Consider the following 24,493-nt stretch of genomic DNA (forward strand, 5'->3'; position numbering starts at 1 on the left):
TATTTGCATTATGACAGCAGCTTGGTACTGAAGATATTTTTTTCCAATGTAAGTCAATGGGTAATTCACATCTTCATTAGAACCAAAGTCCCTGAGCTGAAACTTATGGTGGGTAGTGGATGGCCCAGGCAAGAGTTACCTTCAGTCTCAAACAGCAAATGAATTTAAGTGTCACCATCACTATTAAGCATCTTATGCTTAAGATAATTTTGGTGCTTGCCTGCCCTAGTCCCTCTGACAACTGCTATTAGAACTTAGTATTTAATATTGGACTCTTTGTCTTTAAAAACAACTAACAGGACTTTTCTATTCAGTATCTGCAAAGCTGCTTAGTGGACTTAAAAACATTAAGCAAAACACACAACTTTTTATTAAAACAAAAATATTTATTCAAGCTGTAAATGCTATGCAGTATTTAGTTACTGGATGGGTTTAATATAAACATCTACTGCATAATTTTGTTCCTTAGGAATCCTTGTATCGTATCTGAAACATTGCCCTGTTGCTGTACAGATCTCTTACAAGAAAACTTGCAATTTTTTTTTTTAAGATGTCAACAATTTGAGAACAAAGGAAGAAATACCAGTAAAGAAAATTCTGTAGTTTTGGAGCAAGGTGTGCTCATTCAGTAAAATGGAGGCTGAGCTCCTCCTTTTGGAGACAGTTTTTATAATAGCTATGACAACCTCTATGTTAAACAGAAAAATGAGATGCAAATTTTTCCATATCTGGCTAAAAATTTAAGAGTCAGATAGTATAATTTCTCAGCAGTACAAATGAAAGGTGAGGGAACTGACTTTTGCATTGTGAATTACACACTGTAATTCTTGTTTAGCTGTTGCTTCAGTTGAAGTATTCATACTGAGGCATGACCCCACACAAAAGTATGTTGCTTAAAAACAGCTTTTGCATTTGAATGACATTCAGCAGAAAATAATGTAAACAGAGAAGGCTTGTCCAAATTAAAGTTCTTGGCTGAATGACTGGCTAGGAAAAGCTCCACAAAATGAGAAGTGCTTTTTGAGGTTTTACTGGCCTTTTTGTTATTTTGTTCAAAGCCTTACAACACGGGTTTGACAGTTTTGAAATGAGAGAGTGTGAGCACAAGCCACTTAGAGCTGAATATTTAAGTCACTTTCAGCAAAACAATGAGAAGTGGCCAAGGTAGCTGCCCCATCTTAGAGTGGTGAATGACAAACACCACCTTTCCACAGACTGGCTGAGCGCTTTGGAGAAGTAGAGAAAGCAGCAGAACACAGACAACGTGGCCTAACAGGAACTGTACAATCTTTCTTACATTTCATTTACAAATTTACAGTTTTGCAATTTAAATGGCTCTATAATTATGTAAGTGCTTTTTCAAAAATAAACATATACCAACTCAATGATATTTACACTTTGCAACCTGCTTCAGAATCAGCACGACTTTGCTATAAAGTGAAACTTCAGTGCACTGAAAGTGCAACTTGCCCTTTAGAGTTAACTTCTCTTCCCATGCAAAACCTCAGCACTGCTCCACTGAGCTTCAGATGGCCTCACTTCAACTTCTTTTGGTTCATTCATCATAATGCAAAGACAACAAGAACTTGTCCACATCCATTCCTGCTGGAAAAGAATTTGGGAGCTTCTTTTTCTGTAGGAGAGGAAAGTAACAACTGTGTTAAATATAAAGAACCTGGGAGAACTGAAGACTCTGCAAGCATTTTTTTCTTCCTCATTCTTCCATCCACCTTTTATCTGTTCCTGCACAAATCTGCCCCAGAACTCAGACACTGCCATGTGCCCTTCACATGTGCCCCCCTCTCCAAGGAATGGAGCATCTTCCAGTCTTGGTGTTTCAGGAGCACGCTAAAACTAATTATGGGAATTACAAAGTTATACTCCTTTTTGGTTATTTACATCCACACACCTTTTTGTGTCTCACACCTTGGCTATTTGCCTTTAAATCCTCAAGTCAAAGGCACAGTGCTGCACACTACAGAGACCAGGAATATCACTAATGGTTCTAAACAAGGATGCAAGAGCAGCCTGAATTCTAGTAAGGCCTACTTTGAGTTTCACTTAATTCCTACATTCCACCTACAAACTTGGAATTTAGAAATTCATTCACGTTTTAGGAGAAATAATGTAATTGTCATTGGTGCCTATTTAGAGAGTTAGTAGGAGTTACTTACGTGTATCCGAAGACTAAACCAATATTAAGAAAGCTTAGTTCAGAGTACAGTCAAGATACAAAGCTGGAAAAACTGGCTAATCTAAATAGGATATCGGGGATTTGCACTAGAACCTCTGAACCATTCCATTACAAATAGTATACATGAAGATACCTAATACATATTTAGAATTTTAATTAGAAGAAGCAGATGTTTATACTTGCCTTGATTTTCTTTTTTTTGGATGGTGTTGGAGAGCTCTGAAGGTCTTTTCTACTCGCAGAACGAGAATTTCTCTCCCCCTCATTTAAGTCCTCCAGTTTCCTTTTCTTTACGGTGCTCCTCAAAGCCCTGAGCTGCTGGGTGTTGTCCTTGAGGGGGGTTGCAGCGCTAGTCCTTGCGATGGCCGCCCGCGACAGGATCATGAGGGTGTGTGCGGCCATGCTGACGCTGTTCTCGCTGCCCGTCTCGCTGGCCGGGCTGCAGGCGGGCAGGTCGGGCGTGGCGGGGGGCACCATGATGCGGGGCGTGGCGCTGTCCTCGGCGAAGCGCCGGCAGGTCGGGGTGCGGACGCTGTCAGTAGTGTCATCCGTGTGCCTGTCCCCAACTCCCGACGGCGTCCGGGGCACTGGCAGCTCTCCGTTCTCAACTGTCTTTCCAGCAGGGCTTTGCCACTGGATGTCCTGCAGCATCTCCACACACTGTTTACCGAACGGGCTGGACAGGCCGAGGCCCTGGCCGGAAGCTTTAGCGGGTTCTCGCTTCGGCTCCTTTGAGGACAAAGGAACAGACACCGATGATTTGCCACTGCCAGCCCCATTTGACAGCGACCCCTGCTTTTTGTTCAGCTCTTGTACTGAAGCAACTGTCTTCTCATTCCATAAGGCAACGCTTTGTTGGCCGTTTGAGAGTTTGGTAGTGTCCTGGCTCTTCTGCTTTTCATCAGTGTCCCTTCGGAGCTCATTTTCTTTGTTTGCTGTTGTCTTGTGGAAGGGATCTAATGAAAGCCCTGCAGTTGCCACCTTCCGCTCGGGCTGTGGCTCCTTTGCAGATGTGCCTCTGTTGCTACTGACTTCTGGCCTACATAGAATTCTGGGCAATGTTTTGTCTTTGTCTCTCTTTGGTACCTGTGCCTTAGCAGAGGAGGATGCAGGGTCAACAGCAAATAAAGGGCTTTCATTTCTTTCTTTCTGCAATGAACTCTTAGGAGCCTGAATTTGGGTGCTTCCTCCTGGAGTGGGCAGGACATTATCAAAGCAAAGCACTCGCCTGTGGCTCTCACTCTGTCTTGAATTTGAGCTTGTGTTCTCTGCTGGTGCAACAGGTAAGTTCTCTTCCACTTTCCTTCCTGGTTCTGCACTGGTAAGCTTGTCCCAATTTCCAGCCCTGAAAATGAGATGAAAACATTTCACTGACATGTTTATTCTTACTAGGCAAATGAATTTCAGCTGACTGGAAATCCCCATCCATCCCTCTAAAAAGCTCTCTCCATCCTAAATACAAGTACTTTATCAACACGTAAAGACCAAGAGTAAGGAATGACAACTGCAGAAAGCTCAGAGAAGGCTTTCTTGGTATGAAAAAGAGTCTGTACACTGAACAAATAGGTAGACTGGGGTTCCTCAGCCTGGAAAGAGAGACCACTGAGGGGAAATGCAACAGAGCTCTGTGAAGAAAGCCCACAAAAAGGACACTATGTGCTGTATCTTCCAGTAGAAAAACTAAGGGCATGAAATAATACTGGTATTAGGTTCAAAACACAACACAGAGGTCTGGACACTGCATGCAACTAAACCTGGGAAGTTTTTTACCTTGGGATATTTGTGGATGCTGGTAGCTTACTTGACTTCAAAAAGAAACTGAGTGCATTCATGACAGGACAGTCCATCCCAGAATACTACTTACGGCTCTGGAATCCTTAGAGCTGGAATTCCTAAGAGGCTGCCAGAATATATTGGACAATGTAATCACATGCGTGCCTTGTACTCTTCCCTATGCACTTGCTGTGCATGGTGGGACACTGAGCAAGACAACAGTGGGCATCTGGACAACAACATCCAAACTCCCTGGGGTGTGGTCTCCACCTGACAGCCAGCCCCATTCATGTGAAAAATCCACCACAGCACTGTGGAAAGAAAAATGCTTCTGCTCTGTCAGCTTGTACCACTGTTCTGTCTCTGCCCTCTGCCTGGCTTGTGCTGCGTTTCCAAGAGGAGCTTCACCATCACTCATCTATGCCTGTAAGGCTCTCTCCCTGCACATAAATATCTATGATTTCTAAGAGGAAAAGTCAAGTTTTTGGGATGCTAACTTTGGTAACTTTGAAATGGTAGAAAAGGTCTGAGTGGTAGCAGTTTGTTTTCTTTCCATGAAATTTGAGATGAGACAGAGGGTAAAAGAGGAAATGAGAAATTACACTTCTTTGCAGGAAAGATTTTGCTCTCTTTGCTATGCAAAACATATATCCAGAGATCAATTCTGAATTACTAAAGCGGTATTATCCAAGATCTTGCTTCTGTAGTTTTTTAAAAAATCGGCACTTTTTGCATGCATGTATATAGTATAACTTGATATATGGTTGGGATTTTTTAATAAGTTGACTTTAATATTCCTGTTTTATCTCCACTTTTCCAACATTTTAAGTGAGTTCTAAATAGGTAGTTTTTTTAAAAGTGTGTGCTAGTTTTCCAAAAAAAAATCATTTCACTTTTTACATTTAAATTGAACTTCGGATCTCCTCCTAAACTCTACTGCTCATTCCAACATCCTTTTCTTTCAGAAGTCCATTAATGGTAAGGAGAGTTCCTACTGCAGCCTTGCTTCCTTCTCTCATTTGCCAACAGAAAACTTATACCTACCCCAATTAGAAATTTAGATATGTTCATCAACATGAAGTTAGCATTCTGTTGTCCTCGCCATCTTTGCATTCAGCTCTCATTTTTTAAATGACCAAACAGAGTTCTAATATACACAGCTGAAATACAGATGAAGAACCCAATCTAATAAACTCTACTGGATCTTGGTCAGAGAATGGTAAAGACAATGAGACTACACTACAAAACCATGGGTACCACTCATGTGAAAAGAAAAAAGCAAAGGTTTTAGTCATTTAAATCTCACAGTAAATGTATCAGGAAATTTTCGTAGCTTAGACTCTGCTCAAACAATATTTGACAACTGAGACATGAGACAATGAAGACAAAGCCATACAAAATTAACACAGGAACTGGAACAAGACAATTCTAGCAGAGGCTGCACCAGTCCCAGCACACATCTGTATTGATACTCCTAGCAGACAGGCAGCAGGAAAGGGGGTACTGCTTATGCCACTACCGAAAAAAGCTGCTCTCTTCACCAATACTGGATGAAGAAATTAATGACAGGAAAAAGCAAGCAAGTTTCAATACCTAGCACTACTGACCTCTGTGTTCGAGGATTTGCATGGTTCAAAGGCTCAGCTACGTTTGGTACCAGTTTTCCTGGAACAACAGATGAAATATTAATGAATGACGGGTAAATAATTTCACAGTTTTAGTACAATGACATTTCACCTGACAGAGAACCAATAAAGAAAAGCCCAGCAACAAACTCCACAGCATTTCGTAACTTTAAACTTTACTAATTAGTAGACTAGCAAAGGTCCCCAACTAAGAACAAAGAAGAAGCTTGCTGTCTACACTTTACACAGCTCTGGCAAGACAAAACAAACTATCCTAAACTTAAAAATGAACAGTGGCGATTTCCAGGTAGAAGGAAATTAACACAGGGAATGCTCAGCTATCCATCAGCAAACCAGAATGCAAGCTACTATACAATCCTAGCTTTTATCTTGATTTGAAAATTCATTCTATTTTCATTTTTATGTGCAAACCTACTCTTTTTTAAAAAGGCAAAGAGGCTAAAGCACAAGTTGTCCTTATAACTCAATGTTTCTATTTTCAATTATTTTTCTCTACCCCTTTCCAACACTGAGAAAGGAACATGACTCCAATCTTGTTACAATTAACTATTTAAAGCAGCAAGGTCTCAATGAAAAGAATATACAGAAGCATATACCTGAAAGGGCAAAAGGAAAACAGACAGTAGAGTGCATTTTTTTATATAAACATGCAACACTTCTAATAAATATTTTTCCTTAATACATTTTTAGAACTGATGACTCTTCCAATATCTTCCTTACTATGTGGCTCAGTTCCAATGACAGCAGTAAACTACTTAAAACCAACAAGATGAAAAATAACCAGAAACATAAAGAAAAGTAAATGTTTAAAACTGCATGAAAGCCTCAAAATATTACATTTTGGAAATAAGCTTGATGCAAAAACTGGAATCATGTTGTATGCTGGATGTTCTTTGTAAACTGAGCAAACAAATGTCTAACTGCAGGCACAGACCACTCTCAAGACAGTCCAGCAGTCGCCAGGAATAGAAGCAGAGATATTTATAAAACTTTTTTTACTTAGAACTGACTTGTCCTTAGAACCCTCTGCTTTTCTTCTGCCCCTCTCAAGAATGCAAGGCAGGCACCTGCATTATTCTTGTTTCTTGCTCCAGGAATCTTCTGTGATTTGGGAGGGATGGGAAGCTTTGGGACACTTCCACTGCACACTGGATTAGCCACAGGCATGTGAAGAACCTTGAAAGAATCAAAATATTCTATTACAATTTACCAAAGCACTTCTTATCACTCCAGCTTTAATCCCAAACATCTTTATTTGTGATGTGCTACCTGGCAGGCAGGTGCTGAGAACGTATTTCCATTCTGTCCTACGACGGAGAGAGGTATCATTCCCACCATTCCTTGCAAAACTGGCTGCACTGGAGATGCAATTATAATGGCAGAACCTAAAAAATACCAAAGTGTTAAGATTGTACAGAAACTAAAGATACTTCAGTGAAAAGAAAAGCTTCAAGACAGGATTTCTTAAAATTATGCATGGTCAAAACCTGTGGCAAGAAAAGCTCTGGATTTTTAGGAAAACTTCACTGCCCTTTGTTATAGTTCACTACTAGAAAACAGGGTAAGCACAAGTTTTATCTTTCGTTTATAAGGAATTCTTTAGTTAAAGTCTGTTTTCCTTTGTAAGAGGTAGCTCAAAATAAAGTATGATAAACCCATCATAATGTTTAAGCTTTAAATTAAAGTCATTTATAAAAACCAGTAAAAGTAACATTAAATATCTTACTTAGCTATCAGATATATGGTAATTATAAAATATGGAAACTATCCTAGCACATTATTTGAAAAGTGGAAGAATATTTTCAAAAGTGAAAGGAAACTGTTCCTCTCTCTATGAAAAAAACATTGAAGAGTTGCATAAAGAAATCCGAACGGCAGAAAAGGCTGTAATCCTAAGACCTTGCACGTACCTTGTGTGTACCTTGCACAACCTGGTCTCTGACTGCACTGGCCTCAGACCTCAATTAAATGACTACACACAGAAATTTAAAGGTAACTGCAAGAAAGTTCTAAGTTCTTTCTTCTTAGAAAGAAATCTAAATGTGGTGATTACAGCTGATTTATAGCTGGGTTTTTTCATTTCCAAAAGCACTCAAAATTTTTATTGCTGTAGTAATAAAGATACTTGTACAAATTTTAAATCATGGAAAGAAATAATGTTATACTTTCATATTTACTTAAATGTACTTTAACGCAGACTAGGTTTGAAATATGAAACAAAACCAAGGAAATTATTTGGGAAGGACTAGCTACATCTACCCAGTTATCTACACAAAATATGGACACCTATAACATAGAGCATTCAATTTATAACAGGAATCTTATTAAAATAAAAACCTGTTTTATTTAGCCGAAGTAATGGAATTCTTTCCAATGTAAACCAAAACATGATTCCTACATCTGATGCTGCTAAAATCGTATCAGTTAAGCTTCTGAAATATGAGGCTTTTTTTTTTTATTCAAAGCAGCCCGATCAATGACTTCTCGTAGTTTTATTTCATTTCTACTAGCAACTAATATACTAAAAAAAAAGTAACTCCTGGATAGTTTCAAGTGGCAGACAGAGCAGTTTAATAATTGTTTACTTTTAATGCACTTAGGGGAAAAACAAAAATAACAAAACCACTGTAGAAACACCATATTTTCAGTACTTTTCTAATAATGAGATTACCCTGTGGGAAGTTTGGGGAGACAGTCTGGTTTGTTGGAAATGTACTGCTGGATCTGGGAGGAGTCCGCAACTGTTGTACAGCTGGAGCTTGTGAAGCCAGGGGCATAGAACTGCCAGGCAATACAACTACATTTGATGGTGTTACAGCTGCACCCAAGGTTGCTGGATCAGTCATACATGTGGCTATGTAAAGGTTGCTTGAATTCCCAAAAGCTGTGCTTGTGGCTGGCATCAACTGTATAAATCCCCCTTCGTTGGAAAGATGAGTTGAACTTGCAACAGAAAAACCAGTGCAGTCTTCATTCTGAGTGTTAACCGAGGTGACCACAGGATCCTTGGGTCTAAGCACAAGAAGATTCTGCTCTGCCAGAGCTGAATCCACAGTTTTTTCTGTGTCTTCTGAAGTAAGACATTTGGGCAAGCCTGCAGTTTTGGTTGGAGATTTGGCTGGAGATGACAATATTATAGTAGGCAAATTTTCTCCTGTGATGCTGGAAACAGCATTATTTAACTCTGTGTCTGATGAAATAAACGGATCATCACTGATGATGATCTTGAGGGACATTATATTAGAAGGATCAACATCCATTGGTTGACTACTGCTTATACTTTTGGCCTCAGTACCTGACTCCTCTGCTGAGGATGCAGTTTCAGGGAGTGGTGAGTGGCATATTTCAGAGGTAGTAAGATTGTTTTCAGTGGATACTACAGAAATGTTTGTACATGCATTATCACCAGATGAGAAATATAAATTATCAGTGTCTACTTTTGTAGAAGATGAAGGTTCTTGCATCTCTCCTTGTGTACCCTTTGCGTTTGGCAGTTCTGAAGGGAGGTTAAAATCTTTCTTACAAGGCTTATCAAGTGTATGCTGATCATTTGAGTAAGTTTTGTTAGAAGTATCAACAGCTTCAAGCTGCAACTCTGTTTTGTCAACATCTGTGATGTCCACTGCAGATCCCACAGCACAGTCTGCCTGCGTGCTCTGGTCCTGATGGTTAGAGGGGTGGCTGGAGTTCTCCTGTGAAACACCAGGCAAGGCAGCTGGATCACTGGTTACAGTCTGTTCTTTTCCTGCATCTGCCAATGGGCTAGAAATGGATGAGCTGTTTTTTTTCAGTAGTACATTGTGGCCAGGGTTCCCATCAGAAGGGCTTCCAGGAAGTCTTTTTTCAGACAGCGATGTGTCTGGTGAAAATTGACATTCACTTCTGGAATCAGTTTTGTTTTCACCAGCTATAGTATCCTCTGCCACTGAAATCAAAGGAATCTGTGGAGTAGCAGGATGAACATATTCTAAATTAGGACTACTTCGAGAACTATCATTTGGTGGGTCTTTTTCAATTTCCATAGCACTCTCACTTTCAGAAATTAATGTAGATGACTCTTTTGTAACATAAGTGTCTGCACAGTGTTCATTACTTTTGCTATCAGAACTCTGTCTCTTGTTAGGTTCAGTCAAATCAGACACCGAGTTAAAAGCAATTTCAAGCTCTCTAATATGTTCAGGGGTAATGGCTGTAAGTACTTCAGTCTGCTTCCTTGGTTTACAGTTTCCATGCAGCTGTTCACTGGCTGGATTTTTCTTAGCCATATCATCATCATTAATGCTGGTCTTCAAGGCACATGATGCTTCTTCTAACTGAAAGCCTTTACATGATAGTGGTTCTCCAGAATTATCACCTGTAAAAGATAGAATAAACCAGTTCAATAATTATTAGAACAGATGATCCTTTTTAGAGTGTTTTAGAAATAACTACCAGTTCAATGGAAAACTGTTTCCCATGAAACTAAGTGGGAATAATCTTACTCATCCTTACGTTCAAGTTGAGTGGAATATATATAAAATACATACACATACTAGATAATCTGAAAAATCAGTTTGTACATTACTACTAAGTACACAGATAACATGTAAATATCTAAGGTCACTACATCGGATTTCCAGAAGCACAAAAACCATCTCATGATAAAAACCTCTTGGCTCTACTTCTCATATACTTTAACTAAATACCTGCTACTCATGGACTATCGTTAAGAATGGTGGAGACAGACTAACATCCCCTTTGGCCAGAGTAAGACTTTTTTTCTGTATTAATTAACAGATACATTATAGAATAGAGAAAAAATATTAATATGGTTATATGTAAAATAATCTGTTTCTGCGTTCCACGATGGATACTGCGAAGTACCCATTCGTTGATAGTCTGCTTGCATTAAGGAGCATATCAAGTACAACTTTTAAGTACACTGATGGGACTACTTTTAAATGTAATAGACTGAAACTTTGTAACAGGCCAGGTGTATATGTATGTTCATGCAATGTAAATGTCCACATGGACATTATCACTGAAAAAAGAAAATTCTGAAATGTGCAAATTGTCTGAAAATATTTTCATAATGAAAAGTTAACAGAGAAATCTTAGAGAAAAAAACCCATACATCTGTTAGCTTCTTCTGTTCCTAAAGAACTTCCAAATGTTTCCAGGCTATCCTCAGCCACCAGGATTTCATTTTCTACTCCATTCCGACCAGAAATACCAGCAGGTAGGTTCTTGTTTACTTTGCTCTTTCCTATTTTCAAAATAAAGCATGAAGAATGGTTAAATATGCAATTTTCCACATACATGTCATCACTATCTTTTAAATGAAACACAGTGTAAAGGTCTTTTTATGGTTCATGTGAGGATACACCAGAAAATTTTAAAACAGCAAACAAGTATAAACTATCATCCTTCAGAGCTGGAGTGTCTAAAGTTACAGCAATAAAACTGAGCCAGCACAAACCCAGAATATCGGCCACAGAAAAATGCTGTATTTTATAGCTGTGTATAAATGTATCTAAGAATCTAATTCTGTATAAAGGCATACCAATGTAATTTCTCTTGCAAGAGGCCTGCTGAATTCCTTTGCTTTGTCAAGCAATGCTGGGGAAGCGCATCATTCAGGATGCTTTACAGTAACAGTACAACTGAGTACAATGTAGCCTACCATAATCAAACCAGTCAAATAGAGCCTGGAAAGCTGGATCTGATTCTGTCTGTTCCAGAATGTCCTGGATAGCCTCTTCTGACATATGAATTTCACCCTGAGGAAAGACATTATATACAGAACTGTTAGACAGTTACTTCAATAACTTAAAAACAGACAAGAATTGTTTTCTTTTCAGATTTTTTTTTACTTCTATTACTTCTGCTCAGCACATAAACATAAAGACTAATGCTGGGAATGTTTCTGCCATAAATTTAATGTCTGTTAAAAATTCTTAGTGATTGAAGCTTAAGAAATAAGGTTCTCCAAAACCCAAAGGTGTCTGTCAGACATCACCCCCACCACGTGTGTACTGGAGTATTCTCCACATAATGGCCAGCACTAACCAAAAAGGAAGACTAAATCTCAGGCTGCACTGGAAGCTTATTCACATGGTATGGATGCTGTGAGCCTGTACCAAGCAAACCACTGGTAAAAAAAAAACAACCCAAATTAATGCTAATTTCTTAGGTTTGATTATATTATATATCTAGAAGCCAACATTAAGTAAATGGAAATTTTATTCCATATACCCATTTAATGTTCTGTAGTATAACCTCCAACTACTTCTTTGTGGAAAGCATTTTGGAAAGCACAGCTACATGGGACAGTGCTCTAAGGTTCCTGATTCTTTTTCTGTGGAAGCCCAGGAATAAAATGAGTATCCAGCACATACTCAAGTGATTAAATATAAAGTTTCTCCTGCCTTTCTGGAGACCCTTTAAGCACTCTCCAACCTTTGATATATCTCTCCACCTTTTTTGATATATATCTCCACCCTTAAGGGTGGATATTCCATGTTATATCCTTGATTTTGTATCAGCAACTCCAACCAAACCACGAAGCTGCTTTATTTTTGCCCAGAAGAATGGAATACAGCTTTTTAGCTCTGTATTTTGACAACTGACCTAAAATCACCAAGCAACAGAAGAACAGCATTTATAAACCAGACACCTCTACTTCATAAACAGGGAACTGCCTCTACTCTCCTGTCTTTCTCATGAGGGTTGTGAAATTTCCCTCATTAAAATCCTTTTTAATTCTGTGGTTTCCAGCTTCAGACTTACAGAGAAATGAAGGGAGAACACTATAATTATGTTTAGTTTGTAGAAGCAGAACACACATTTCCTCCAAAAGCAAGAAAATACTAAATTTGAAGACAAAGCACCATTATTTAGGCTCCAAAAATAATTTCTCTTGCTACACTAAATGATCCATACTTATCTTGGAGCAAATCAAAAATCAGATCAGATTAAACAAATTTAGAGACAGCAAGGTATTTTAAATTCTTTTTTCTTCTCTAAGGCTATTGATTAGATCCCCAGTCAGAAACTGGTAGCCAATTACTGGTACAAAACATTGAGTGAGAAGCAGGCAGTTGGTGCCTGGGACAGAGTTCTTAAATCCACTCTGAGTGTAGGGTTACCAGCTAATTACTGCCAGAAACAATCCCACTCCCTGGGCTTCGACCCTGCAGCATACTTATGCTGCCTTGGACAGGCACTGGGAATTAATTCAGAATGCTAAACTCGCACAAAATGAGCTCCTGCAGAACACCAGTGTCCTGCCAGCTCAGCTCCTCGAACCTGCCCAGCAGTTCACACCTCTGCAAGGGAAGCTGCAGAGCTGCCCCTGCACAGAGGGGAGCATCAGGGAGGCTCAGCTGTGCTGGCAAACAGAAACAAAAAAGAAAGGATAGGAAGAAGAGAGAATATCTTCAGATGTCAGAGGTTCAGCATAGTTCCCATAACTGATCATTCTCACATGCCTGGACCTAAAAACAATGTGAACAGGGCAATCTACACCTACCTGAAGTCCAAGGATTTCATCAATTGAAGTCTCCTGTTCTGTGGGACCACTGTCTGTCTGTTTAGGGGCCTGAGCAACACTGCCATCACTGCAACACGTATGTCATTAGTTCAAAACTCAAAAATAAATCAAATAAGAAAACATATGAAGTTCAGAAGTTCCTTTTATTACCTCCCCAGGATTTTGTTAATGTTTTCAGCGAGCTTCTCCTGAAGAGATTTGTTGCTCAATATTTTTTCTCTGGCATTTTCAATGACCAGTTGCTGGAAAACAGTTTTGAAGTGGTCAGGTTTTTATTTTTAACATCATTAGAAAAGGAGCAAGAATTTCTGACTAACCGGTAAAAAATAATTTAAAAATCAATTCAAAGAGAGAAGACTTTTATAACAGAGAGTCATCTGTGACTGCATTACATTGCTATGAAAATCAACGTAAAACATTCATGTACTTCTACTCTCCTAAAGTACAGTGAGGCTTATTGTGCCTTCTGGCTTCCATTCTCTAAAGAATTACTGTGTTCTGACAGCCTACAGGTATCTTACCAAAGCAAATAAGCCAAGAAAAACAAAACTCTACATAGCCATATCAACTTTACGAATTTAGTACACACAAGAGCTAGTTCAAATACAAACCAATTCATTTATCTTCTAAAGGTAATTTCTGTAAAAACCAGGAAGAACAACATGTTTAAGACAAGTTCTCTTGAGTTTGACTTTGTTTCTTAAGTCTAAATACCTTCTGTAGGCATATACTCACTGGGAAGTTACCATCAATTAACTCTTCTAGGGGCTCACTTTCTTTTTCTACTACTGCTTCTTCAGAGTCTTGAGAGCTTCTAGCTGCTGAGAGAGGTCCAGATGTTGCAATACTTTTCCTCTTCTGAGATTCACTGAAACATACCAGGAAATTTATGATGTAGTTTATGAGAAAATTGCAAACAGTAGACCTAATGGTGAGTAAATCAAGTGCTTCTCTTCCTTTTTAGCAAAAAAAAAAAAAAAAAGATTTTAATCATCAGAAAATTAACTACATATTGAAAATGCAGTAAAAGCTGGTACCTGTTTTGTCATCTCTTATGCATCTATTGTGTCTGCCTTTAGAGAAGTTATAAATTTAGAGATTGTAGGGAAATGGCACAATGGCAGAATGAATTCCATGCCCACTATTCAGCATTTACTGCCCCTCCACTACAGGTACTCTAACTGGTGGTGCCAGTTAGACTGGTAGTAGTCAACTGCAACTCACAATCAGATTTGGGCATTACCACTGAAAACAAAGACTTCTCAAGGAGCACTTCTTTTCAAAGAAGAAAACAAATCTTAAGTTCTGTTAAGAATTTAGTTGATAAATAGGAAAATTAATGTTTTTATAGGAGACAGTGTAGGTTCTTCTGAAAACATCTATTTTCAGTGGCACTAAATTACATTTAAAAAATCAAGACGGATTAGGAAGACTTGGGGAAAAATAGACATTTGAATCAGAGAATAAAAAATGCAAAACTAGCGTAAGAGAAGTTTTTCACACGACTTCTAGTGCAAATATTAATACTTTTCTGACAAAATTTACTCAATAGTTTTACAAAGCTAAATGCAAATTTGTATGAGTATTAAGAATTTTTATAATTGAAAAGGACATTTTAGAAGGAATACCAAGTTTCAGCTCCAAGATTATTTGCCTATGTCTAATAGTGGAGTAAAGACAGAGTGTACACAAAGAAGCATGAGTAGCCTCCTATCAATCTGCTGTTAAGCTCTTTGATTTCCCTTTCCTCTGTGAAACATCAAACACTGGCCCCCTCTCCAAGATCTTACATTTGAAACATTTCATCACTGAACAAAATTTACAGCAAAGGTTAGAATACTGTTTAATTTCTAAACAATCAAACAAAAAAACCAAAACCAAACCCACATCCCTGTTTACCCTTTTCGTCTTCCTGGAGAAAGCAAGTTTGAATGAAGCTTTCGTTCTTGTGACGTTGGAACTTGAATGTGTATGAGACCTCCTGCTTTACATAGAAAAAGAAACAAAAATAGAAGTCATGATGCCAATACCTCTTCCAGCGACACTGTCAAAGCTCTACAAAATCTACACATTGCTTACTATGTTCCAATCAATTCCTGGAAAGTCATACAAAATAATTTGTTATTATCATGGAAATGAGGACCAGTCCTTTTAGACGTATCCTGAAATAGACATCCACTTAATGTGGATCATCCCTATCTGATGAAACAAGTTATTTGGGTGAGGGTGAGAGCAGAGAACAGAATAACCACAAATTAATGCACCTCTGATTTCTGAACTCACATTGGCAAGCAAGTATGCAAGAGCCATCTCTCTTTTGGACATTTATTTTCTTTTAATCACCTGAACCAGTTTGGAGAGCTGGGGAACAAAGCATGAATTTTCTGGAGCTTTTTGGTGGAAGATGATTAGCCCTGACTTTAGAAAACTTCCACCAATAGCCATAGATTTTTCACAGAAAAATAAGGTTTAAAACTTTTTGCAACTTACCATTGATCTTGTTTTCTTGAGCTTGTGACTGGTTCACAAGCAGTGTAGTCAGTCTTGTCTGCGGCATGCTTTGATTTATTGTCGGCCTGTGAATTACTTGAGGAGGTACAACAGAAGAAGAGGAATTCTGTTGCCCTGACTGATGGGCTACTGACAACAGTCCTGAGTTTGCAGTAGCTGACTGCTGAAGCATTCTCTGCCTTTTCATTTCTACAATTCCACTTCTTGTACGTACTGGAAATAAAGACAGGATGAAAATATATGATAAAGGAATTTCTAAAAATTACTGATATTCATACAAAATCTGTTTAAAAAATTTAAACAACAGAACACCACCCAATCCAATGAATCTCAAATCTGGGAACAATCAGTATCTATATCTCACACTCTCTTTTCTTATAAAATACTCTGTAGTAAAAATACTACAGAGAAAAACTTATTTTTAAGTAAACCAATTTTTCTTTGTTGATAGCTTATTTTCAGTTTTTGTAATGAAAGAAACAACTTTAGATACAACAAGTATGTTTTTGTATTTTGGCTGGATATATATTTGTATGTATGACAAATGCTACAAGACTGCAATATGTTTTTATGTTCCCCTTCTACAGAAATCCAACTGCATTATAATTAGACCAGCTATGTTTTTAGTTCATCTATGAAGCACAAATTAAGTTAGCAATTTCAGGAGTGAAGCAGTAGTTTTTAAACCTTTTAACCATGTAAACTTCCAAAGGGGTTTCTTGAGCAGAGAAAATGCTATAATAGAGAATTTATGCCCCTTGCAAAAAGCTCAGCTTTTCTTATTTTCCTTTCCTGCTCATTACAGCAATCCACAGACCACACTGAAGACAAGAGACATGCATTACATACGCCCCTATTTTTTGCCAAAACAGATAATTTTAACAGAAAACCTATTGATTCCATTGAATTGACTCAGTTACTTACTCCTCTGGTTAGAAGAAAATCTGAAATCTGAATTCTGCATGCTCCTAAAAAATAAAGCAAGTAACAGAAATTAATGGAGCATAATGGAAGCACTCAGCTACACAGTGTGGCATTACCTACCACATGGTTAATGTCAGTCTGATCCTAACCACACATTCCTTCAGAAAAACCCATTGATTACTCTTTTCATTCTTTCCAACAATCGTCACAGATCCTTCAAGTGAAGCTTACTGTTTCAGTTTTGATCAAGTAACCACAAAGGTATCAGATTCTAAATGAGTCATAGTGTATTGTTTTATTATAGGAAGACAACACGCTCACACTATTGCCCGCCTTATAATCTTTAAATGTCTGCTCAACTACCAACTCTAACATACCCATCTTTTTCACTGTCTCTCAAAGGAAACAGAGAGCTAAACCATTCTCATACAATGATAAGGGGGGGTTGGTCTACATAGGGACTCACTTTTAGAGTGAAGTATTACTTTCTTAATTTCAAAACTACATTACCTGATCTGAGAAAGTGTATAGTCTAATTTTTTCCACAGAGATGACATCATTGCTGGAACTTCATTTGTTGTTTCTAAAATGAACCATAAAAACAAACTGATTTATGCCCAAAACTGATATATGCTGAGAGAAAAGTAAAATCACAAACAAAATAATTATTATGGAGTGTTTCAGACATCATCTAACTTTAGATGTCTAGTTGCCTTCTTAATTTTCTATTAGAGAGCCATAACTCCTAATTTAAAGAATTTTGATTGACATGTATACAGTTCTGGTTTAGAAGCCTTGATGAAACTGAATTAATTACTATAATTCTTGCTGGAATTTGCACATGGTGTTTACTCCTCAGCAAACACATGCTAACCTAACCTATGCTAATGCCCTCCAACTCACTTCTGGAAACGGTATTCATATTCCCAAATCACTTTTGTGCCTTTGAAAATCATAACCTGGCAGACAGGCCTTTAAAAGTATAGTTTATTTCATTATATTTCCCAAACAGGTAAAAACATATGGTCTTTTTGAAGCACCAAACATCAGAAGTGTGATGGAAAAGATAAGTAAATAATTCAATTTACTAAGTTTTTCAAGATGCCAAGTACAAAGCATTTTGAAGGAAGTACATCTGCATCTTAGTTACCATTTCTGTTAGACCTAGTGTGAAAGGAAAAAAATGTTCATAAATGTTCCATGTATGATTTTTAAAACCAAACACCATTAAAATATGATCATACAACAGATATCAAAAACCTGTAAGATTTGGAAACATTCAGAAGCTTGATAACTAATTTCAAAACCAGCAAATGCTCTAGCTCTGCCTACAGTATTCATACAAAATATTAAGTAGTTCTGAAACTATTTTAGTCTTAAAAATGAGACAAGAAATATTTCATACCATAGGACTCCTTCTGATTATTTAATGGAATCATAGAATACCTTGGTTGGAAGGGATCCATAGGGATCATTGAGCCCAACTCCGTGCTCCTCACTGGGCTACCAAACTCTAAACCGCATGACTAAAAGCATTGTCCAGATTCTCCTTGAACTCTGACAGGGCTCAGTGCCATGACCACTTCCCTGGGTAGCCTGTTCCAGTGACTGACCACTTTCTCAGTGAAGAACCCTTTCCTAAGATCCAATTTGAATGTCTCCTGACACAGCATTTCATTTTTCTCACATTCTGTTGCTGGTCACCAGAGAGATAAGCACCTCCCCCTCCTATTAATAGTATAAACAATAAACAGTATAATTTCACAAGCATAAACCCATACATCTTGCACATTTTATTATATCTCTATGCTTTTGGGATATAAAAATGCTCACATTTGAAGTAAAAATATATGCTGGCATATGCAAACTACAACAATCAATTACTTTTGCTCACTAGATGTAGTGACTGTTGGCTGCGTAATATGGTAACCTTCAAACTGTGCCTAAAATGGGGGATTACTCTAAGACCATACACCTCTTCCTCAAGGAGTTCACAACACATAAATAAAAATAAAAGGACACCTTATTCTGAAAGCTTACCTTTTGTTTTCATGGCTACGTACTCATTAAGAATTGTTGTCAAGTTTTTTCCACACAGCGACTGGAAAAAAAACCAACTGATCTTAGAATTTTCACTAATAACTTCTACTTCCTCTGCTATAGCACATGATATTTAAGGAGCTCTTCAACAGTCTACACCATGCTGGCCCTCAGTACAAGGGACTGTACTTAGTAGAGAGCAATCAATGGTACAAAATCCTCTAATATACCCAAAATGCGAAGTACTCTATTCTCAAGGCACAACACTGGTAGTTAGAGCTGTCTGACATTCACTCACCTTTTTTTATTATTGAATAAAACCATGAAAATTAGATGATGAACAGCATAATGATCATTAGTCTGTTACTGATGAGCAGTAACAGACTAATGACTATGTATCATGCTGGAAAACAACATGCACTAAGACGGAAACGTGAAGGAACCTCTGTCTGAAGCAAAATTTTTAACAGTCACACAGTATTAACCTTCTTATCATGTTTACTCATCCTGTTATTTTAGGTGACACAAATATAATTAAAATTTTAAAGTTACCACTATCCTGTACCTTCCTCTCTTGTTTACTAGTGGGAACTCTACAAGACATGACAAATACAGCACTTTATTGCAAGTATTTGAGTTGCAGAAAGAATTTTGTCTTAGATACTATGCTATCACTTTTAGGTGAATAATAGGAAAAACATTTCTACTGAGAAAAGGATGATTATAAAATGTTTTATTAATCTGGATAACCTATCTATATTTTTATAGGTTTTTTAATTTTTGCTGGCCATAGCTTGGTTCTTAACCCCCTACCACCAAAGTGCAGATGACTGAAAACTTGTAAATAAAATAAATTCAATAGTTTGTTTTGAAAAGGTGCATCAAGAAGGTGCACCTTGGACCTTAGGAAAAAACTTCCACGAAGTATGAATACTATGGACAAAGTCCCAGACAATGAAATTAACTAATATACTAGAAGAATGAACAGAAAACATGAACAGAACACACACATAAACACAAAAAGTTTGATACACAGCAATACCTCAATCCTTTGATTTACACAGTATAGTAAAAATTCCATTTTGTAAATTTGTTTAAAATGCAAACTATCTAATTATGCTCTAGAGCTCTACACATGCATCTACAGAGGTGCTACACACTATTTATGCACACCCAAAATCCTGCCTTTCACCCAGAACAATGCAGATGATACCAAATGGAGAGAAGGCTGAACACAATTTTTGTCAATCAAATTTGTTAGATTTATACAAATCTGAGGTGTCTTACCTAAATATTTACAATATACCTGAAATGGAAAATTATTGGCTGCCATGCCTAGAATAGGAAAGTGATCTCATAAATTACAAAAGCAGCCCTAAAATCAATAAAACCCTTGTGACAACACCCTTCCATAAATCAACCTCAAATCTGTAAGGCAGCCTGAGCATAATATTCTGAAACCAATTTGCATATTTCACGCTTACATTTTTCTTAGTAAGCTTAAATACTAGAAACCAAATAACTGCTAATATCACAGGATGAAAAAACACTAAACAAATCAAATAGCAAACATTTTAAGTAGCATTTGAGAATTAATTGCTGCACTGAGAAATCCACCATATTGTTTTCCATGGATGCAAGACAATGTAACTTTCTGCTTTGCAAATACAAACTCACCAGCAAGCAGGCTGGAATAAAACCATCTTCTGTACAGTGCTCTGCATATTCTTTCAAATCTGAGCTTTCCAGAATAAACTGATGGCAGGTAGCTGGAAGATTTTCCTGTTGCAAATAGCCTGCAACAAATTAGATGGAAAATTTTGCTATTTCATTCATTATTTCTGCTCAATAGGTATCAAATCTGAATACATTGCTGGAAAAATCAGATAAAAATTTCCATGTAATAAAAGGAAAGTGACATTATTTTGAAAATACATACGCTCCTACCAGATATTTAACAGTTAAAACCCAGAAGAGAAAAAATATAGATTGGAATGATACTGTATTTTCAAAGTACTCAAAACTGGAATTGAGGCAATATGAACAAATTTTAGTTTATCTTTACACACAAGAAAATAAAAGTTCTCAGCTCAGAAGGCTGACAAACAAACCCTCATATGGGCTGAACCACCCTATTTGATACTTCAATGGAAATCTACAATATTTTGTTAATGAAATGTATTGCTATGTAAGAGTAATTCTCCACACATTGTACTGTTTCAAAATAGGTAAAACCTGTACAGCTGCTGCAATAGTGGATAAGATATAATAAAAATATTGGCACTATACAAAAATTATTAACAGAAAAAGGTTCCCCCCCCACACTTACAGAAATTTTCATTTAGGCTAGATGTACCAGATGCAAATTTTGCTCTCTACACCCTAAGAATCAGTAGTTACCAACACAGAAAATGTACTGACAAAGTTTTCTTTTCATCAAATATGTTCTGCTTTAATTAAACATTTTAACCCTGCTTTAATCTTCAAACACCTTAAACACTAAAAGATAGAAATAGACCAATCTGAATGAAGGATTCTAAAACAAACAAACACAGAGAAAACATTTCTTCCTTCTCGCTCCTAGCAGAGTTTAGCACGGAATGTTTTAAGGATAAAATAAAACATGTGCCTAGTTATACAATGCAGGATATATACATTATCTATTTCAATGGACCCCCAAAATCCTCTACCTCAGTTCATGAATGCCTGCAGAAAAATGTGCCCTTCAAGTGCCATTTAAATGAGAACAAATATCTTTCACAGATCTGAGTACAGCTGAAGAAAACAAATAGTATTTCCATCATGCAAGTCTTGTTCATGTCTTCAACAAGTAGGCAAACTTGAAAATTAAACACAGCCTGGGAATACCCACTGTGAATTTAATCACAATGTAAAAGCAGGCCTGACAGAAAACATCAGTAGTGCCTGCGGAAAGAAAAGGAATATCCTATTTAATTTTTCAATTACATTTTTCCTAGAAAAATCTCGAGCCACAAGTGGCTGAACGTGTATTTCTCCACAAACACAATGATATCTCACTATGGTCCAGGCTGGAAGATGGGGTATTAGGTTCAGTGGAGCTCTGATCTGTGCAGGTATGACTGCTCTTACAATCATCCTTACCTGAACACTTAACAAAAAAAGTTGCAGTTTTTCTTTCTTGAACCTACTACTACAGTATCACAAGGGATGACTGAATGTTTGCATACGGGCACGTTTGACATACACCAGTTTCCCGGTAATAAAGAATTTTGAAGGCTAAAAATGCCTGTGCAGCTGGCCCAAAGTGCTTGTGCACACACTGTATAATGACATAGGACACCAAAATCAAAGGCACAAAAGGCGTCATACATTTTGAACGTATGGAAATTACTCAGTATTTTGTTCTACCTTAAGAAATGTCCAACCCATAGTACACATTCACTCTATCAAATAGGAAAAGATAAATGTTCTTATGCATTTCTTGTGTGTGAGCTCAGCTTATAATTTTAGTTTTGTTTCTTTAACAAATACTCATCAACTTGCACAGCACCAGAAAGATTTCGTGTGGGGCTTGGGGGAGAAAGATGGAAGAGCTTGCACTGGGAAGTCTATTTACCAACTGAAATTCAGAGATGTCTCACAGAAGAGGAATCCCTATTAGAGAATAGAAATGGTTACAAGGACTGTCCTGTTCTACAACTTTAGGTTGCTCAGAGGTTTTCCAGACATGATGCATGCTCCACGCCACAACAGACACAAGATAGGATGGATCATTCTCAGCACACAGGATGCCAAGATTGTGTGCTACATCTTCAGGTTGCTGGTAAGCACATAAGAAAAGCATTCTACCTGAAAACTTGTAACTTCACCAATCTTGTTTGGAAGAGCGCAATGAGAGATCTCACTTGTATGAATTCAAATCTTTTTTTACAGTCCATGGAGTTTCTAAAAATCCTGTTACTTCACAGTAATAAAAAAATTGCATCTCTCACTAGCCTTTTTCTCAAGACACTAGCAAGCAACAGTTCAGGTAGTATTTAAAAATAACTTGTGCTGGGGGAACACTGAAGGAGAGTTTCAGTTTTAATGGCTTTGGATTTTAAAAAATTGAAAACTGAATCTCACAGGGCAAGCTGCCAGGAAATCATGACAACCTGTGCCAATATGTACTTTCTACATGTGGGACGGAAATATGTGAGTCATATTTTTCCTTACCATCAATTTGCTCTCACCTTTGGCAGGATCCAAATAATCCAAAGCACAAAGTCATTTTAAAAGATTCACTGTCTGCTACCAGCGTCCTGAACACACTTACACAGTGGTTGCCATAGACTCTGAACAGGAATCTGAACTTTTAGTGCATCCTCAAAAGTGAGCGAAACACGGCCAAAAAGAAAAACCATCTGACCCTTAACGCAGCCTTCCCTGGGATTTCGGGTCACGCTTGGACTCCTCCTGTAATCAGGAACTGTTTAAGCACGGCTCAGCAGCACTCATTGTGCAGGTGGGCACCGCAGACCACCACGTTTCCCTGGACTCGCGAAGAAGCCGAGCCCAAGGCGCGGCTGGGGAGCGGCCTGGTCCCTCAGCCCCGAATCCCTCAGCAGCGAGCTGCGTTCGCTCCCCGGCACAGGCCGGGCCGGAGGGCGGCGAGGCCGGCCCAGGAGTGCCCGGCATAAGCGCCGGCAGTGACAATCCCAGCCTGGGGGACCAAGAGACGTTGCCAAGGGTCAAGGGCGAAGCCGGCCGTGTCCCGCCGCGCCTCGGGCGGCTGACAATGCCCGGCAGAGCCCTCCCGGCGCGGCCGGTGCTCCGCGCCTCACCCAGGCATCCCTCCGTCCCTCCCGGCTCACTCACCCAGCACCAGCCGGGCCACGTCGGACGGCAGCAGCATGGCCCGAGGCGGAGCGGGGCACGGGCGGGCGCAGCTCCCCGAGCGCAGCCGGCCGCCCCGCCACCCAGGCGAAGGCGCGGAAACTCCGCCAGCCAGCGCCGCGCCCGGCCCCTTCCGCCGGAACCCGCCGCGGCCGCTCATCCGCTTCCAGGTCCGCCCGCAGCCGCTGGTTCCACGCGTGAGCCCCGCTCCGCGCCGCCGGGAGCGGGGCTGCGAGCGCCCCGGCCGAGGTGAGGGGCTGGGCCCGGGCGGGGCGGCCGCGGCCCCGGCTGCGGCGCTGAGGGGCGGCTCGCGGGCTGCGGCGGCCCGGGGTTACCGGGACCGGGGCTGCCGGGACCGGGGCTGCCGGGACCGGGGCTGCCTGTGTGCCCGTGCCGGGGCACCTCGCAGCGCCTCCGCCAGCTCCTCTCTCCGCCATTCATAGTTTTGGTGCGCCCGCCTTCCCATGTGTCATTCGTGTGCGCGGGAAGGCGGCCGTCATGGGATAGTTGGAAAACTGTAATCAGCAAGAGAACGAGTACGTGGATTCATTCTTGGGAATTTTTCAGTGCTGCTGTTATGGTTGTTGGCAGCAGACGACCCTTGTTGCCGCAGTTTTCGGTCAAGCGCATCAGAAGCCGCGGGTGTTTGAAAAGTTTGTTTCCGTTTCGTTTCCAGCAAAAGCATCGAGTCTGTTGGGTTGTTTTTTGTTCCGGTGCCCAACCACCAGAGGGACAGAGAGTGGTTGAGCACTGGCGCAGGCTCGCCAGGGAAGAGCTCTCAGCGCCAACCTGCCTGACTGCAAGAGCTGCTCGGACAACACTGTCAGGCATATGATGTGATTCTTGTGTCCTGCACAGGGCCAGGAATTGGACTTAGGGGATCCTTGTGCGTCCCTTCCAACTCAGGATGGTTCTTGAATTTAGTAAAGGAACATTTAATTTAAATAAGTGCAGTTGTGCAGTACAGGCAGCCTTCACACTTAAAATGTATTATTTTTCACACACATCTATGAGTTA

General features: G+C 39.2%; 2 protein-coding genes across 7 annotated transcripts in view; one reads left to right on the forward strand and one right to left on the reverse strand.

Moving 5' to 3' along the window:
• Positions 1 to 365: 365 nt before the first annotated feature.
• NPAT (nuclear protein, coactivator of histone transcription) lies at positions 366 to 23,695 on the reverse strand. 3 transcript variants are annotated; one of them, XM_072927670.1, is made up of 18 exons: positions 23,459 to 23,695; positions 20,297 to 20,415; positions 18,620 to 18,680; positions 17,090 to 17,162; positions 16,580 to 16,623; positions 15,635 to 15,868; positions 15,044 to 15,125; positions 13,880 to 14,012; positions 13,295 to 13,386; positions 13,124 to 13,211; positions 11,276 to 11,372; positions 10,727 to 10,858; positions 8,285 to 9,967; positions 6,883 to 6,998; positions 6,624 to 6,789; positions 5,575 to 5,632; positions 2,378 to 3,539; positions 366 to 1,633 (listed from the first exon to the last, which is right to left on the reverse strand). In XM_072927670.1, the coding sequence occupies exons 1-18, from the start codon at positions 23,634 to 23,636 to the stop codon at positions 1,556 to 1,558; spliced, it is 4,596 nt and encodes a 1,531-aa protein (XP_072783771.1). In that variant the 5' UTR covers positions 23,637 to 23,695; the 3' UTR covers positions 366 to 1,555. The 3 variants fall into 3 exon arrangements, with proteins under 3 accessions (XP_072783771.1, XP_072783768.1, XP_030126240.4); XM_072927667.1 differs by having other exon boundaries at positions 15,044 to 15,128; XM_030270380.4 differs by having other exon boundaries at positions 6,681 to 6,789; positions 15,044 to 15,128; positions 23,459 to 23,692.
• ATM (ATM serine/threonine kinase) overlaps positions 23,598 to 24,493 on the forward strand; it is a 58,004-nt gene continuing 57,108 nt past the window's right edge. For 3 of the 4 annotated variants that reach the window (XM_030270356.4, XM_030270368.4, XM_072927657.1), the window contains exon 1: positions 23,598 to 23,725. The gene's annotated coding sequence lies outside the window, so the exon portion shown is untranslated. Of the gene's footprint in view, positions 23,726 to 23,779; positions 24,013 to 24,493 lie in introns of those variants that run through there. The other variant, XM_072927653.1, reaches the window with a different exon arrangement.

The sequence above is a fragment of the Taeniopygia guttata genome, chromosome 1, assembly GCF_048771995.1.
Source record: "Taeniopygia guttata chromosome 1, bTaeGut7.mat, whole genome shotgun sequence".
Taxonomy (NCBI): domain Eukaryota; kingdom Metazoa; phylum Chordata; class Aves; order Passeriformes; family Estrildidae; genus Taeniopygia; species Taeniopygia guttata.